The following is a 19,069-nucleotide window of genomic DNA, read 5'->3' on the forward strand; positions in this document are numbered from 1 at the left end:
ACTGTTCCAGAGACCTACGTTTTAAGAAGACTAGTGATCTTGGATTTGACCCTATGTCTGAAATTTGGAAAAAAATCATTTTATTTATCACTACAGAAGGGTTCAGTGAATGTGCATATGAATCTGATGGTTCGTACCTCAAAAAAGTTTAAGAACCACTGATTACAGCAGTATTTCACGCCACATCTATAGGTAAATACCGACATGGTAAGCTGAGCTGTGAACAGACTGAGGAACAGCAGCTCCACTCTGATCCTGACTGACCTTCCTCACAAAATCCCCTGACCCTCGTTAAACCTGCCTACCTGCAAAAAAAAAAAGAAATGCAGTCCAAATCGCAATTGCTAATAAAACTCATTTAAATGAACTAATGTTTAATTATCCCTAATATAGTTCATAAAAATTTAGAGAAACAGTGAAAATATCATACAACAATGACGCCTGGTGTTGCCTTTAGGGTGTCAATGGAATCTGGGCAAAACACATTTCACCGTAAAAACGTACTGCATGCAGTGATGAATGAAACAATGTGTAATACTTATAAATAGATAAATTTTTGTGTTGCATACCGAATACAAATACGTAGTTCCCTCCTTTTTTGTCAATAATTTACCAGGGAATTTAAGATACGTTGTTTGTAAACCAGATTTCCGTTGGTCTTTGAATGCAGCACCAGCATGGTTTATTAGAGCAGGACTGGGCAGCTTGGAGCAGATCACAGGAAGGCTGAATGGGGATGGACGTTCTAATTACTTCATGTGCGCCGGAAAGGAAAACATCTGATGTTTCTCAAGGGACATGGACGCGCTGTAATCACGCGTCAGCAAAAGGAAGGATCATTAATTAGTTTTGGTCTTTCAGCTGAGATAAGGCCAGTTAGCCGGTGAGGTGTGTCAGTAGATAACTAAAATAATTTCTGTTTCTGTGATGATTTTTGAGAACATCTGTCGTTTGTGCTTTGAGAGCAGCTTCTTCGTTTCACTACAGTCAGAGGATGAAGATCAGAAGATGCTGTTGGTCCAGAAATATTTACACACCCAGAACCTTTTCATGTCTCATTACAGCCACAAACCAGCTGGATTTTAACAACATAAAGTAGAGATAACGGGGAAATGAACTGCTCATTATTTTCAGAATGTTTAACAAAGATAAATTTGAGCAGTTTGGAGGGCATTTGGATTCAGTTACCTGAGATAAATCCTTATTGTAGCATCTTTTGATTAATTGTCCTTAAAGGTACGTCTTTGAAAGCTTTCCAGAGACAAAATATTTAATTTCAACCTTATCTGTCATGTGCATAGCAGAAACATGTTGCTTGTACAACGAAAAGCTTACTTTGGTGTCTGCAAGAATGCCACTTCAAACGGTATTCTTGCAGACAGCCGAGGCCGTAGTCCTCATGCCGGTGGTCGCAGGTTCAATTCCCAGCCTGGTGACATTTGCCGCATGTCTTCCTCCTCTTTCCTGTCAAGCTTCTTTAAAAATGAAGGCCACTAGAGCCAACAAAACCTTTAAAAATGCAATAAATAAATTTAGAAAATGCAACATGATTTTATAAATGTCTATATTTCACACAATATATAGTCTGAATAAAATGTCTGCTGTTCAATGGACATAGCTCGAGCTCATTCAGATTGGTTGGAAATTTGCCTGTCAATGTCAGATTTCAAATCTTGGCACAGTGGAATAAAGTGTGGACTTTGATTGGGTCATTCTAGCCAGGGATGGACCGATGTACAAGTTTGGGCTGATATTAAGGTTGCTGTTGCTTTGAAACTTTGGGGAAAAACAACCATATTGCTGCTGACTTCATCACTCCTTCTTTGCTCAGTTAAACTCCTCACAATCACTGATCACTGTCACACAGTGGCGCAACTACACGTTATTCAGGTGGAGCGAAAACATAAATCGCCCCCTCCCCCTTCCCCCCCCCCCGAAGGAAGGTATGTCAGGTCAGGGTGAAGGAGTGTAGAAAACATACGCTCATGTCCTCCTCCCCCCACCCAAGACGACGACACGTGAAAGGTAAAACTCACTACATTTACCTCGTTATGTGCGCGAGCGTAAGGCGCGCTGAAGTGTATGGGAAAACATCATTGGCGCGCCGCCCCCTCTGGTGTTGCGCCCTATGCGTGCATGCACTGCATACCCACTTTTTGCGCCCCTGCTGTCACATGACCAACTTTGTTCACTCCCCTCCAGAAACAAATGGCAACAAGAAGGAAATAAATATTGATGGTAATATTGGCCCAGTTTTGTTATCGGAACAATATGACTAATATCGGCTGATATTAGTCCATAGTCAGGAGGAAATCGGCACGGTCTCAGAGAAGATGCTCGGGTTTTATGTCCAAACAGTCGCAGTCTGCTCTCATTGACGTAGTTACAAGATGAAAATCAAGTCCACACCAGGTTCAGGTCTATGTGAAGTATTGTGTGATTGGTCAAAGTGTGTGGAGTGTTCATGCAGACAGCATTGTACATGATACTGTGGGGGGGTTTAATATGGTGTTCTCCTCTCAAGATCTACAGGTGACGACGGTTCTAGCCAAGCAGGAAATTGAATTTCAAACAGACGTCTTTATGTGTTCTTAGAAACTGCTTCTGTCTTTTGAGGTTGAGGCAGACGAGTGAGAAAATAGTTTGTTTTTTAACAGCTGCTCTGTGCGTTTCAGGATTTGACCTGGCTACCATCTATGTGTCGGATGCCCAGTACAACAGAAACATCTACTTCGATACTCGCCGGCAGGCTGTCAGGTGGGGCCATCACATGTTTGTTTAACAAGATCAAGTTCTCAAACACTTGATCTTGGATAAAGCATGTATGAAATAATGAACCAGGCAGCCATCTTTATTGGAAATGTTCACTTAGCTTTTTGGTTTACAAAACTGTGTTTCATCTCTTGTGGCTTTGTCCAGGCTTTTATACGTCACACAGAGTAGGAGAATCGATAGTATAAATATCAATAGAAAATATATTAGAATGTTCAATAATTTCACTGAATTCAGATTCAGAACGGCATTCTGGGAGATGTAGGCAGAGGAAAGCTTTAGTTGCTCAACCTCAATTGGCCTCTACTTCACTCTTTGTTTCCCTAGCAACAGCTCATTTTTTGGGTAAATGTACATTGCATTTATTCCAGCGTTAGGCAAATGTATCTTGAAGGAGAATAACACTTAAATTCATTAAGAATTAATTTAGAATAAAAATAAGTCACCCTGAATTACCTTGATAGATATAATGTATGTAATAAAAGTGTGTCATTAATGAAGGGGAAAAAAAGTCGATCCAGACTTTAAGTACGTTTAGGGTCTGGTGAGGATGCAATTAAATATTTTCCCAAATAGTCAATAAAAAAAAAACCTAAGTTAAGCATAATAAATTTGTAATCAAACTTTTGGAATAGTAATTATTTCTTTTTTTTCTTTTACAAAAGTTTTGTTAAAAAATGTTTTTTTAATTAAATAAGTAATTTGTCTCGTGAACTTAAAATGTATTTGCCAAACATAAACTTCTATTTGCACACACCAGAAATTTTTTGTTGTAATTTTAGGCCCTGCCATAATGTCATGTAAGAATCACAAGCAAAAGTTGAGTCACAAACAAAAACAAGAATAGCAAGAAAAGATTTCTGACAATAAGTTGTTTTGCCAATAAATTTTCACTTCATGAGACAAAAATGTGTGATTTTAATATTTAAAAAAGTTTTAAGCAAAACCCAGAAGGCTTTTCTCATGGTGACATGCATTAACAATTAATTTTTTCTAAAAGATATGCTGTACTGTTTCTAACTTTCCACAATAAATACAACAACCTGTATTAAGTTTTATCATTAAGTTAAGAGTACTATTAATCCTGTATGTCCAAACCAACAAATATGTACGGGAAGAAAGATACTACTTAGTGAGCTTAGTAGTAATAAAAATAAGTTGGTTATAAGAGAATTGTTTCAGAGTAATCGGGAGATATAGTTTTTGATAGTATTTTTAATTTTCTTAGAAGAACGAGGAGCTATGAGCTTCTTATCCATACTCCAACCTGGAAGGTGGCGGTAATGCACCTTAAAGTTGTTTGCCAACCGCCAGAAAAAAGACGAAGAAGAAGACGAGAAACAAGATGGCGCATGGTTTGTTTTGTTGAATTTTCGAGAGTTTGTATAAACGAGTTTATCAACAAGCATTTGACTGCTGTTGAAGAAACATTCACAGAGTTTAAAGAAATCATCAGAGGAAGAGATGGATGATCAACGCAGACTGCTGGATTTCTCCCGGAAGCCCAAGATAATCTTATACCGAATAGGTAAGAAACACCAGCGTTTGGATTCAGGTTAAGGTTTGAATGTATGAAGCTTTCTGCATGAGGGTCATTTTAGTAACCGTTCCCCTCCTGTATACATGTTTATATATCAATAAAAGAGCGCAAACATCACAACTACGCTGTGAGAATGGCTTATTTATGTAGAGAGAAAATAGAACCAGTTATCTTTCTTAGGGCTCTCCTCCTTAAACTGCTGAGACTTACTTCATAAACAGGAGAAATATGAAGAACAATTCAGCAAAGGCTAGTAAAGCAAATGTTTCACGCAACAGGGCTGGTGTCGCTGTAACAGACGCAGATTTTTCCTGTAAACAGGATACAACAGGTTAAAATAACGAGGCAGACATAACTCCGTATTTCTAAAATCATCCTGGAAACTGTACTGTTTATTGTTTCTATAATGAACAGTTTCTTTTATCCTTCCACATAAAGCACAGCTGGTCTTTATATGAACCTGTGGCCGACGGGTGCAAATACGCAGCAACAGAGAAAACAAGCAAACAAAAAAAGAGATGCAAAGAAATGTAATGCAGCAAATAAGAAGAAATGACGCAAACAAAAAGCAAATAAAATGCAGCAAACAAATAGCAAATAAAACGCAACAAACAAAAAGAGACGCAAATGAAAAGCAACAAACAAAAAGACGCAAACAAATAGCAATAAAACGCAGCAAACAAAAAGAGACGCAAATGAAATGCAGCAAACAAAAGATGCAAACAAAAAGTGCTGAAAACGGAAGTGCTCCAGACCACTAGAGGGAGTCGAACAAAAAAACAGCTGTGTCCAAATTTAGGGTCTGCATCCTTTAAAACGGGTGTTCAGAAAAGCAGCAATGGCAGCAATTTTTTTTTTTTTTTTGCTGTATTACACAAAATGATTTTTTACAATATTTTTCGGCGAGAATGTTGATGTATAGATCTCAGATATCTTCTCGGTTCATCAATAAATCACCTAATTGCAATATTGCTCAGACGTTTTCGGAGATGTCTGCTCCCTCTGCATTAACAGCCAGCTCCCCTCGCCAGCTGTCAGGTGACCGGGGCGCTCCAGGTTCGGTACACCGAGACAGAACGCACGTCTCCCGGCAAATCGTTTTAAAAACTCCCGCTAGTTTCCCCCTATGAGTGGAGGCGGAACACAGATATTAAGCCTGTAAAAATTTTGGTTCACTAAAGTATTTAATTTATTCCTGAGCAAATCGGTTTGACTAATTAAACTAAGAATTAAAAGATAATAGTTTTATTTAACTGTAATGTCTTACTTCCTGAGATCTAGAGAGTAATTGAAAATGAATAATTTGCTTACATTCCTTGCTATACATGTTTAAACATTTTAGAATCAAACAGATTTCTTTTTAGTATGGAACAACCTTTATCACAAAAGGTGAAGAATAATACAGAAAAAACGAGTAAAAAACTACCTTCGAGTCCGCTTTTTTTCCTTAGCACTCTGTGCTTCACGTTGTCACGGTTGCTACGCAACATAACGCCGAGATGGAGGCTAGGCAGCTAGCTGAAGGCTACAGCTTCTCTCTTCTGGTCGTCCATATTCGTGGCCTTCGAAGGACCCGTCTTCCGTAGACCGGGCCGTTTCTCACATAGACATAATAAAAGGACAGACGCCTAATGGACCGCTCTCGTCTTATCAATACATATTTATATAAATATAGACAGAAATAAATAATGATTAATACTGAATAATATTATGCTGTGGCGGATACAATGTATATATTTCACACCAGAATGTATGCTTTTATTTTGAAGGAGAGAAGGTGAGGTGTGAAGTGACCAACGGTTGTGGTTCATTCCATTTTTGGTTTTATGTTGGAAGACATTGAGAATTAAACAAGACTCAAATCTTTTTTGTCTTTTTCTGCTGACTTCCACATTGGTGACCCCGAACATCTGGACATGTTTTTAACGGAATCTCACCAGATGCTGCCGCCGCTTCTCCGCCAGCTGTGGTTTCGGACCCAGTTTCTTGCCAGGCGGCCGTTGCTCCAACCGCCGCTTCTGTTTTGCTGCCGTTATCAAGCTCCCAGAGTTCTGGCAACACGATCCAGAACCATGGTTCCAACATGTGGAAGCCCAGTTCCATCTCTGTGGGATAACCACAGATGAGACCAAGTACTTCCATGTAGTTGCTGCGTTGGATTCCGTTTCAACACGCCGTCTGATGGGTCTGCTGAGGAACCCACCAACCGCTAACAAATACGGCGCTCTCAAGGAGAATCTGCTTCGGCTCTACCAACTGTCAGACGCGGAGCGGGCCGATCGCTTGCTCTCTCTGAATGGCTTGGGGGATCGCAAACCCTCCGAGCTGATGGAGAACATGCTGGCATTACTTGGCTCGGGAGATGTTTCTTTCCTTTTTACACATCTGTTTCTGCGCCAGCTTCCCCCACCTGTTCGCACCGCGCTGGCCAGCTCCCCGCTGATCCGGACCAAGGATTATCGCTCCCTGGCTGAAGAAGCGGACCGGATTTTGTTGGCTTCCAGGCACTACAGTGTGAATGCACTTCTACCAGTTGTGACACATGGAGAGTCGGAGCCTTTTGACGCCGTGGCTGCGGTGACAGAGCGACGGAAGGACGACGTTCTCTGTTTCTACCATCGCCGGTTTGGAGTGAAGGCGAAGCGCTGCATTCCTCCGTGTTCGTTCGTGCGTCAGGGAAACGACAGAGTCGGCGCTCGCTAGCAGCTGTGTGTGCCGGCAGCTCGGACAAGCTGCTTTTCATCATGGATGAGGTCTCGGGACGGCGTTTCCTGGTGGACTCGGGTGCACAGCGGAGCATCATGCCAGTTTCGGCAGCGGACGTTTGTGCAAAAGTAACGGACCGCCACTGGACGCGGCTAACGGCACCCCGATTCGCACTTTTGGCTCGAGGTTGGTGACTGTGTGTTTCAACGGACGTCAGTTTCAGTGGGACTTTGTGATAGCTTCTGTGTCTTTACCTATTTTGGGTGCAGATTTTTTGTGTGCTTTTAGGTTATTGGGGCATGTTGCTAATAGCTGCTTAATAGATGCTGTGTCTTTGATACATACCCCTGTAAACTTGGCGGTCCCAGCCAACGACCTCTCGCCAACATGCTTGCCACAGGTGATGAGTATCAGCGTCTGTTAGCAGAGTTCGCATCTTTAACGGTTCCCACATTTCTGCTACCGTGGCTAAGCATGGAGTGGAGCATTGTATAACTACAGTCGGTCCACCGGTTTTTGCGCGAGCGCGCCGCCTAGACACCGCTAAGTTAGCGATAGCAAAGGAGGAGTTTGCAAACATGGAGCGTCTTGGCATTGTACGGCGCTCCAAAAGTCCATGGCATCTCCATTGCACATGGTTCCCAAAGCAGACGGGGGTTGGCAACCCTGTGGGGATTTTCGGCGCCTTAACAACGCAACCAGTAACGACAGGTACCCAATTCCTCACATTCAGGACTTTTCTGCCCGCCTGGCTGGAGCAACCGTGTTCTCTAAGGTGACTTGGTGCGAGCAGTGGCGCAACTACATATTATTCAGGTGGATGCGAAAACATAGATCGGCGCCCCCCACCACCCAACCCCCCGCCGGAAGGTTCGGCCGGGTGAAGGAGCGACCCTCCACCCCCCCCCCCCCCCAGGCGAAGATACGTGAAGGGGAAGGGTAAAATTCGCTACATTTACCTCGTTATGTGCGCGAGGTGAAGGAGCGTTACACGCGCCGAAGTGTATGGGAAAACAATCATCGGCGCGCCGCCCCCTCCAGACGGGGTTTTGGCGCCCCCTCTGGTGCTGCGCCCCTATGCGTTGCATACCCTGCATACCCACTTTTTGCGCCACTGGGTGCGAGGCTACCATCAGGTTCCAGTCCATCCTTTAGATGTACCCAAAACTGCAGTTATCACGCCTTTTGGTCTTTTTGAGTTTTTACGGTGCCCTTCGGTCTTAAAGGCACAGCGCAGACTTTCCAGCGGCTTATGGATTCGGTCCTGCAGGGTATGCCGTTTTTGTTCGTCTATTTGGACGACATTGATGGCTAGTCCCTCTGCGGAAGAACTCATGGTGCACCTTCGGCAGCTGTTTGTTAGGCTCAGTGAACATGGCCTGATCGTGAACCCAGCTAAATGCCAATTTGGACTGCCTGCTGTTGAGTTTCTGGGACACAAAGTGTCTTCTCAAGGGCGGTTCCCCTGCCTGCAAAGGTTGAAGCAGTTTCCGATTTTCCCCGCCCTCCCTCAGTGAAGCCCCTGCAGGAGTTTTTGGGTATGATTAACTTTTATAACTGTTTCATCCCACGGGCAGCTCACCTCATGCACCCCTTGTATGAGGCACTTAGAGGCAAAAAAGGGACCAGCAGATTGAGTGGACCCCCGAGAGGGTGCAGACATTCGATGATGCCAAGAAGGCCTTGGCTAATGCTGCGCTTTTGGCCCATCCATCTCCAGTTGCTCCTGTGGCTATAACAACTGACGCCTCTGATTATGCAGTTGGGGCAGTTTGTGAGCAATGGGTAGATGGTGCCTGGCAACCCCTCGCTTTTTTTAGCAGGAAACTCTGGGATGCTGAAAAAAAATATAGCACCTTTGACAGGGAACTGCTTGCCCTTTTTCTGGCAACACGCCATTTCCGCTTCATGTTGGAGGGCAGGGACTTTACTGCTTTTGTTGACCACAAGCCTCTCACTTTTGCTATGGCAAAAGTTTCTGAACCGTGGTCGGCTCGGCAACAGCGGCATTTATCTGCCATTTCAGAGTTCACTACTGACATTCAGCATGTAGCTGGCAAGAATAATCTGGTGGCTGACTGTCTGTCCAGACCAAGGGTTGCTTCTGTGCATTTAGGTGTGGACTACCTCGCCATGGCCACAGACCAACTGACCGACTGACCGACCCAGATATTCTGGCCTTTAAAGCAGCTGAATCCAGTTTGCATTTAGAGGAGGTCTCCTTTCATGAGTGTGGCACAACCCTTCTTTGCGATGTCTCGACTGGCAAACCTCGGCCTTTGGTCCCTTCTAGTTGGCGTCGGCGGGTTTTTGAGGCAGTTCATTCCCTTTCACACCCGGGTGTCAAAGCTTCTGTTAAACTGGTAGGGGCAAAGTTTGTGTGGCCGGGACTCCGTAAAGGTGTACGGACATGGGCGGTTTCCTGTTTGGCTTGCCAGCGTGCCAAGTGAAGTAAATAATAGCCATTGCCATCTGTGTAAACTTTTCTGGTGAATGTTATAACGTGTAATATTATTATTTTTATTATATTGTTTCATTTCTATAATAGGCTCTTGTATCAGATATCTAAGTCAGTGTTAGAAAATAACTGAAACTTAAAAAAAAAAAATCTCAATTAGCTTTCAGAGCGGGGACTGAACACCAAGTACTATAGCACTATACCAGCTAGCATTAGCTGATATTTCACTGGTGGACATAAATACAGTAAAGTAATATTCTAATTACAAAATATACACAATATTATGTCCATCTTACTTGCGAAACGTTGTGTGTCAAGCCCTCATGTCAATAGTCCGTCGATCTGATCAACAATATCCTGCGGTGCTGAGGCATCTTCTGCTGTTTTGGTCCAGCACAGCAGGAGGGTTTCGTTTGCGTCTCTTTTTTTGCTTGCTACATTTTATTTGCTTTTTGTTTCCGTCATCTCTTCTTGTTTGCTGTATTTCATTTGTTTGCGTCTCTTTCTTTGTTTGCATGTTTTCTCTGTTGCTAAGCATTATCATTATTCTTAGCAGTAAAATAGAAAAGGTCTGGTGAAAGCCCAGTGCATGCTGGTCCTGTACCAGTCCCTAAACTTACAGAAAATGGACAAACTGTCAAGATTCTGGGTTCTTGGGTTAGGATTTTTTTTTAAGTAAAGAAACAAAAAATATAAAATAAACAATTAACATGAAACTGAACTCAAAGTTCAAAGTAATAAAAATAAAAAGTTAATTGCTCCAACATAGAAAATATTAGAAATAATACTAGAAAATTATTTTTAAACAATAACGATCATGCCTGGAGTGAATAAATTAATCAGAAATATTTAATTTGGTAATTTTCCAAATGTCAGCTGAATGTCTGCACTCTTGAATTTTCAGATGTGTTTATTTGGTGATTTCTGTCTTAAATGATGAAAGTCTGTTAATTACTTCAGTAACGTTAACAATTCCTCTTTTTTTCTGTTTTCCTCTCCAGATTGCCTGCAACATAACGTTTATGAGAACGAGATGTATAACCAGGAGAGGAGATCCAATCTGGACCAGGACGAGGTAGAACCTCTGCAGGTGAAACAAGAAAAAGAAGAGCCAGAAGATCAACATATAAAAGAAGAGCAGCAGGATCTAGAATGTCAACAAATAAAAGTGGAAGAGAAAGAAGTTTACTCCAGTCAGGGTGAAGAACAGCCTGAATTAAAACAGGAGACTGATACCTGCATGGTGGTTCCTGTTTATGAACAAACAAACCAAACTGAATCAGAACCAAACAAGGAGCAGGTCATCTTCCAGGAAACTGCTGAAGCTGAGAAGCAAAATCAGAATAGAAGAAAACCTTTCTCCTGTGTGACCTGTAAAAAGCTTTTTGCTTGCAAATATTCTCTTGATGCTCATATGATGATTCACACAGATGAAAAGCCGTTTTCATGTGGGACCTGTGGAAAAAGTTTTAGTCGAAAAACGAATTTAACTCGGCACATGATGATTCACACAGATGAAAAGCCGTTTTCATGTGGGACCTGTGGAAAAAGTTTTAGTCAAAAAATTGGTTTAACTCGGCACATGATGATTCACACAGATGAAAAGCCGTTTTCATGTGGGACCTGTGGAAAAAGTTTTAGTCAAAAAATTGGTTTAACTCGGCACATGATGATTCACACAGATGAAAAGCCGTTTTCATGTGGGACCTGTGGAAAAAGTTTTAGTCAAAAAATTGGTTTAACTCGGCACATGATGATTCACACAGATGAAAAGCCGTTTTCATGTGGGACCTGTGGAAAAAGTTTTAGTCTAAAACCGGCTTTAACTCGGCACATGATGATTCACACAGATGAAAAGCCGTTTTCATGTGGGACCTGTGGAAAAAGTTTTAGTCAAAAAATTGGTTTAACTCGGCACATGATGATTCACACAGATGAAAAGCCGTTTTCATGTGGGACCTGTGGAAAAAGTTTTAGTCGCAAATTACATTTAACACAGCACATGATGATTCACACAGGTGAAAAGCCATTTTCTTGTGGGACCTGTGGAAAAAGTTTTAATCACAAACTTAGTTTAACTAAGCACATGATGATTCACACAGGTGAAAAGCCGTTTTCATGTGGGACCTGTGGAAAAAGTTTTAGTCTAAAACCGGCTTTAACTCGGCACATGATGATTCACACAGGTAAAAAGCCGTTTTCATGTGGGACCTGTGGAAAAAGTTTTAGTCACAAACTTCGTTTAACACAGCACATGATGATTCACACAGGTGAAAAGCCGTTTTCATGTGGGACCTGTGGAAAAGGTTTTAGTCTAAAACAGACTTTAACTCGGCACATGATGATTCACACAGATGAAAAGCCGTTTTCATGTGGGAACTGTGGAAAAAGTTTTAGTCATAATGGGTATTTAACTCAGCACATGAGGCGTCACACAGGTGAAACGCCGTAGAACTATTTTTCGTATGTCCTATGTAGAGGTTCATATAAAACAGTGTTTCTCAACCTTTTTTGGGCCAGCGCCCCCTAGCCTTTTTCCAGGTCCCTCACTGCCCCCCACCAAAGAATTTGTAGGATACTTTGCACTGACTATTATTTTATCATTAATATTACTATCGCCATTGTAGATGTTTTGATTTTTATGTTTGTTTCTGTATTTATCATCAAAAATAATTTCCCAGAGAACAATGTCATGGGAATAGAAATTATTTTCACAGGTGTCTATGAAAAATGCAATGAACATTCAAGTTAAAATTGGTAGGCCTAACATCAGCAAATCAGAGTGGAAAAAATATTTTTATTTTGTGCCATTTTATAGTTGTTAAATGTTTCACAAAATGACCAGATAAAAAATGTACAACATGCCAGTTTAAACTTTGAACTTTTTGCAAAACGACTGACTGAACTCTGCAACATTAAAACATGGATAGAACTGTAACTACATTAATCATAGCTCTTCTCTTCAGTGTTTGTCAGTTTCTGGTGGTGCAGCTCTATGCTGCCTTCAGGAGAATGGGACATCAGAGTATCATCCATAAAATTTCACCCACATGGCATTTATTGCGCAAACCAGAACTTTCAATGAAAACCAACATTTCCAGGTCCTTTTAATGCCATACAAATATGAGACAGAAACATGGATTATATCTTTATATAGACCTGTCTATTGATTTATAGATTAATAGTTTTACTGGACAGAAATGACAAAGAACAAATCTGGTTCTTAATCAAATCCTAATGAGTCAAATTGAAAGTGTCATGGAGTCATCAGCCTCATGACATTAACACTGACATGAAAAATAATATTGAAGAAATAAATATATCAAATCTAATTAAAAACATAAATAAGTGATAACTTCTTTACTGTTATTGTCTGTAAGATATATTTATTCTCAGTACTAGATGTGGTCTAAACAAACCCATGACATTTCAACAATATTATTTTACCTTTTATCTGGAAATAGTGTATGTTTATTCTTGCCATACAGTCTCTGTATTAATTATTACTCAAAAGGTCTTGCCATACCAGTTTATTCCTCTGTATTTACTTTAGTTTCTTAGTTTATTCTTGCATTTTGTTCTTCATTCATTTCCATTTAGTTTCCTTTGATTAGTATTATCCTCTCTTGGCTTATTGCTATGTCCACTTTAGTTTCTTTCCTGTTGCTACATTTATTTGATAATTTCAGTAATTTTCACTCATCACCTGCTGCGCTGCCTAATCGTCATGTGTTTCACATCATGTGTTGATTTTTCACTGTTCAGCGTTGGATTCTCTGTTTTTATGCCATAATTCACATCTAGTTCGTCGCTCCGTTTTATGTCCCGCTTCTCCTGTTTCAGAGTTTTGCACAATGTGCGGCCTTTTTTTTCTAAGCCCCTAAGGTGCAGGGCGGTCGGGAAGCGTATCGATGGGGAAAAGGCAGACCGACATAAACCTTTTAAAACAACGGAAACAATTTCTGCATTCTTATTATTGAAATTTAAAAGTGCTGTGTTGTTCTATCACCCTCGTTTCATACCGGACCACTTACAGCACCGTGTTAACGCTATAAAATGAACGCTCTCTATCGAGGTATCACCCATGGAGGGATTTCTTTATTTAAATGGGTTCATTTTTCAGAGGGATACAAAGTGAGGGTATCGTGATTTTAGCTACCAGTAGCAGGAGAACGGAGCTGCGCCAAGAAGCTAACAGAAGCTAACAAACACTGAATAGAAGAAGAGCTGCCATCGATACAGTTGCAGCCAAGCATGATTTAATGTTACACAATACAGTTTTACCAAGTTGCTCAAAGTCTAAACTGGCATTGTTGTGCATTTAAGGTGTAAAGTTTACCTTCGACCAAACGCCCCCCAAAGGCATCCCAGCGCCCCCCTTTTGTAAAAATGTCCGCCAGCGCCCCCTGCCGTCCTCTGAACGCCCCCTGGGGGCGGTACCGCCCACGTTGAGAACTGCTAATATAAAAGATGAAAACTGGAGGGCTTCTTGTCTATAAAGTGGGAAAATTGTTTAATTTTTGAATTTGTTAAATGTGATCATTTGGATCTTGTCATTTGCATATTGGAGATATAAAATATGAACTTCCAGGATTGATTTGTATTTTTCTGTATAGAGAGAATGAGTGGGGTGAATGAAATTTACTTTAATACATTTTTAATCCAAAATAAGATGTGCTGTTGTGTACTATTAGTAGATTTTCATTAATTGTTTGCAATCTGAAATTTACAGTATTAGAAAAGTATTCGATAGGTTTATCTTTACAGCAAAACTAGACTGAAACTGATGTTTCAAATTATATTAACCAGTCTATATAAAAGCTTTTCAAATAAGTTGGCATGCCCTTTTACTTAGAAAATGCAATATACAATATAATCATATTTTCCTTCATTGATTGTTCTTGATTGTACAAATTATGTGTGATTATTGTCTCCAATAATTTGGTGTGTCGCTTGTCTTAGTTGTATAATTCTTCTATTTTCTGCTGTGGCTGTTTTCTGTTAAAGATCACTATCTTTTTTAAAAGTTTAAACTAATTTAATCTATAAACATATAAATATGCATTTTATTAAGTCCTTACAAAGTCATTTATGACTTGCATATCCTTTGACGTAAGCTAATACAAGTGAATGGACCGAACTTCACAAAGTGCTGTTCTGCAAAGTAGTTTAAAACCCTCCTGTTATGTTGCGGGTCAATTTGACCCGTTTCAAAGTTTAATTTTTTTTTAGAAATAGTTAGAAAAAGTTTCATGCAGAAAAAATACTTCTATTTGCCTTAATAGGTGCACTCTATGTATAAAATGAAAATGGTTCATTTTACACATTTGCAGCCCCCCCTGGGTCTATTTGTTACATCGATACTGTTCGGGTCAATTTGACCCGGCAGTCAAGTTAAAGGGTAAAAAGGTTAAAAAAATGTCCAATTCTATTTGTTTCTTTGCACCTATGAGACATATTTCACCACACACACACCACACCACACATGCATGCACACACCACACGCACACCACACACACACCTAAACAATCACGCAAACCCACTCTTTCACTATTCTCTTTACTTCACTAGAAAGCTGCCTGAAAGCAGGTGTTCATACAACTTTTGACAGGTACCTTTTCTGTTCCCCTGGACAAACTCCACCCAAACTGAGTGGACACTCAGTAGAAGTGGAGGGAACATAAATACTCTCTGTAAGGGAGTCCTAAACACATTACACACTGAAGGTACATGTGATATTGTCACTGTCAGAGATTAGGAAATGAGCAGCAGGGAAATAAAAAGATGAAAACCCTGGAAGCTCTGGAACTTCTTGTTGATCATTCCAGGGTTGACTAGGATGGCAGTAACTCGCATTATAGACATCAAGTCAGTCTTTGAGCTACTCAGGCCTTGTGTAATACAGAAAATCCTTGTTGAAATGACAAATCTAAAAGGAAGGTGAGTTTTTGGAGAGAACTGGAAGGAGCTGGACCAAATGCATTTACATGCATATTTGGAGGTCCTCATTCTGACCAGAGTTTATAAGTCAAAGGACGAGTCAACAGCCAGTCTAAGGGATGCAGAGACAGGCAGGGTAATATTTCGGGCCATAATGTTTCTGGAGACTTTTCTCCAGAGTAATCCGATTTGACAATCGATGGACAAGACAAACTAGCAGCTAATAGAACAGTGTGGTACATATGGGTTGTAACTTTCCCTGTTCTATAACCCAGGCCCTAATGTCACAGTAGATTGAAGACTTGTGGCATTCATAAAGTTCACCCCTGGCATTCAGAAGGCATATATTGCCTAAATGAGTAGCGACCCTACTCATTTAGGCAATATATGCCTTCCACACAGCTAAATATGGCATAAAAATCTGGGCAGCATGTGATGAAAAACCCAGTTTTGTTTTGAACACGCAGATTTAAACTGGAAAACCAGCTGGAGGATCATCTTCAGGACTCGTTTGTTGTGTAACGACGCTCTACCTGGAGAGGAGTTCTTCACAGTGGTTAAGGATCTGCTTTCTCGCCGGTTTGCCTTCCACACGCTGTACATCAAGCTGCATCACCCTGAAAGGCTGCAGCGCTACTGGAACCCCGAGCCGTACCGCATCCTGGAGTGGGTGGGGCTCGGTTTGGTGGGGGCAACCGCGCTCCTCCTCTCAATCCCTTACTGTAACCCCTGCTCCCTCTCCTTCACTCTGTCGGCCAACCACCTCGTCTTCTTCACCCTCTACTTTATGGTGGCCGCCGAGCTGATAGGAAGGCACTACCTCTTGGAGGTGCGGAGAATCTCCCCGCAGCTCTACGCCGTCTCCCCGGCAACCGAGTGCTGCACCCCAGCCATGCTTTTCCCCGGCAACGCCTCGCTAAGGGTGGCGGACTTCCTGGATGGCTCGTTCTGCTACAAAGGGAACGCCAAGGATATGGTTCTCTACCGCAAGGCCAGGACCACTCTCGGAGAAAGAGCGCACAGCGTGGAACCCAACCTCGTCACGCACATCGGGGCCTATTCCTCAGTCAGACCCAACCCATCCAGGCCCAAACTCCTCTAAAAAAACACTTCACTGCAAAAAGTGTTTTTTGGTCTAGTTTTTGGTGCAGATATATTGGTACACTTAAAATAATACAAGTTATAAGTAACTTTTCATCAAGATAAAGTGGCTTATTTTAGCTCAGTAATTTCTTAACATTCCTCTGGCAGATTATTTGACTGATAACATAGGAAAAACGTCTTGGTATGCACTGAAACAAAGAATTGAGCTCCAGCTTATAAAAAAAATGTAGTTAATTTGTTACATATAATCACAGTAAGTTTTCCAAACTATAAAATAACTTAAAATATTTACGTGTATTAACTTAATTTGATTACATGTAACAAATTAACTCTTTTTTTTTTAAGTTGAATCTTTTCAGTGTAAGTGAACTACTACTTTTTTGTCAATATTAAGGAATTATTTTCTTAAAACGTGCACCTATTTATTTCAGAAAATGTACTTGTGAGCTAGTGTGGTCTTATTTCAAGTGTACTAAGATATTTGTTCTAAAAATGATTGTGAAGATGTGTTTTTAGTGTCGGGTTCACTTTTTTCTGTCACATCATGAAGGCAGAACATGTTGATTTTTGGTTTGGAAATGTTAATGAATGTTTAGACAGGTTTACTGAGTTTTACTTTACTTTACTCACTCTTTTCCACCTGAGTTGCACTTTTAGTTTGAGCTGCCTTCACCAGTTTCTGTCTTTTGTATTAAGTTAGTTTTAGGTGGGAAAAATAAAATAAAGTAAAAGCTGCCAGTTGCATAGAAAGCAATACAACTGAATGGGGTGGCTTTAATTGTTTTCCATATTTAAAAACATGACAAAGGTGATTAGCTTTTCAAATGGGTTTTGGTATTTTTTATTATTATTATTTTCCCAGATTTTTGGATATGTATGATTGCTACGGGATGTTTTATATTCACTTTAAAAACTGACAAATTTTTCTAAAATCATACTATAATCTATTAGAAGAAATGAGGTTGTGGGAATCTGTTAAATATCATCTACAGGCAGCAGGTCATCAGGAGTTATTTTGGCTTGATCTGGGTTTTTAATTTGAAATATTTCCTTAGGTCAGTTGGCCCAAAAAGTTAACAATGGCAAAGTTTAAACTTATGATTTTAATGACAACTTCATTTGCAAGGACCACGCCACAAAGATATATGATTAAAGATTTATTGATGAAGGGATGAATGATCTTGGTCATTCTGAGAATAATGGCGAGTTTGAGAAGTGAAGATTCTGCGTGGGGGTTTGGTCTTCGGGAAACCTGTGTCCATTTTGTTTTATAGCCTTGGCTTTGCAGATTTATTTGCTTTGCTTTATTTTTAAAATTGAATGAGAAAAAAAATATGGATCTCCTGATGCTGGAAATCTTTGGGAATTTGTTCATTTAACTTGTTCATTTTGAGCTGATGATTTGAACACAGAACCTCTTTGAAATATGATTAAAGTAAAAAAAATGTAGTTATTTAAAAATTGGAATAACTAGAAGAAGAATATTTTTTTGATTTTCTTACAGTTTGTCTGCAGACTGGATGAGTTTTAAACATATCTTTACAGTTTATATGTGGTTGTCCAACATGTTTCTGTAAAAGTTTTAGAACTGATTAAAAGGAAGCCATCTTAAACAGCAGATGTTTTTAGACTTAAACTGCTGTCAGAATGCTGTAAAACCAAACATATCGGGGTTAGCTGTATATTGTACAACTATATAAAAGAGAAACACAATTTTTTAGTGAAAAAAACCTTAAGAGAATAATAAACCCAATTACTGTGCAGGATCTCATCTCATGTTTCCGTTTCTTTAATTAGATTTTTCTTATAAGCTTTACAAAGCAGAGCAAATTACCGATTTCACTGATTCTTTAACTGATGTTAGTGAATGTATGAATGCCTGTACTTCTCAATCTGCTGCTGAAGTGACTAAACAAATAAGATAAAACTGTACCTTTTCACAAGTTCTTGGATTAAATCACTGCTTTTATTGTGCAGAGGCAAACAGGGGTGAATAGATCTGATGTTGGGCTGAATTCCCATTACAACCTGTTGAGTTTTTCTGTCTTACTGCCCAAGAGTCCTGGTTTAGCAAAGGGATTGCACCAAAATGCTGAACTTCAATTGCCACCAATCCACTGACCCCTCAGTGTCACTGAATGTGCCTTAGATGTGCTACCCATGGACTTGCTTGGTTATTTTTTAACCTTTATGAACCTCAAGTGAATTATTCATTTGTTACTTTGAAGACAAATGGGTAGATACAAGCGGCCATTTCCTCCAGTGAAGCCGCCGCTAACCATTTACAAAGTAAGCTAACTGTTAACATGTCCCACTCGGTCATCAAGGGATCCTGAGCTTCATGGACTCAATCCTCAGTTTGATGGTAGATCACCTTAGTATATCCATAATTGATCTGCTGCCCGCTCCTGGCACGTTTTTTTTATCCCTGACATATTTCAAGCAGGCTTTGAATAAGATTTCCGTAAAGTAACTTACCTTTTAACAAACACAGCGATTTCAAACATGGCGCTCCTGCAGCCTACTCGTCCACTCTTGCCCATCATCAA

General features: G+C 40.4%; 2 protein-coding genes across 3 annotated transcripts; both read left to right on the plus strand.

Moving 5' to 3' along the window:
- Positions 1-4,033: 4,033 nt before the first annotated feature.
- Positions 4,034-14,798, plus strand: LOC145550556 (uncharacterized). 2 transcript variants are annotated; one of them, XM_081604450.1, is made up of 2 exons: positions 4,034-4,300; positions 10,478-14,798. In XM_081604450.1, exons 1-2 carry the CDS (start codon positions 4,237-4,239, stop codon positions 11,926-11,928), a joined length of 1,515 nt encoding a protein of 504 aa, XP_081460576.1. In that variant the 5' UTR covers positions 4,034-4,236; the 3' UTR covers positions 11,929-14,798. The 2 variants fall into 2 exon arrangements, with proteins under 2 accessions (XP_081460576.1, XP_081460575.1); XM_081604449.1 differs by lacking the exon at positions 4,034-4,300 and adding an exon at positions 6,239-7,204.
- A 1,057-nt stretch (positions 14,799-15,855) lies between these two features.
- LOC145550557 (GPI-N-acetylgalactosamine transferase PGAP4-like) lies at positions 15,856-18,291 on the plus strand (the record flags this gene model as incomplete). The annotated part of the gene is made up of 1 exon (XM_081604451.1): positions 15,856-18,291. A coding segment is annotated over one exon (663 nt), but the record flags the coding sequence as incomplete, so codon positions are not given.
- Positions 18,292-19,069: the final 778 nt, after the last annotated feature.

This window comes from Poecilia reticulata, unplaced genomic scaffold, assembly GCF_904066995.2.
Source record: "Poecilia reticulata unplaced genomic scaffold, P_reticulata-male-v2 Scaffold_85, whole genome shotgun sequence".
Lineage (NCBI taxonomy): Eukaryota > Metazoa > Chordata > Actinopteri > Cyprinodontiformes > Poeciliidae > Poecilia > Poecilia reticulata.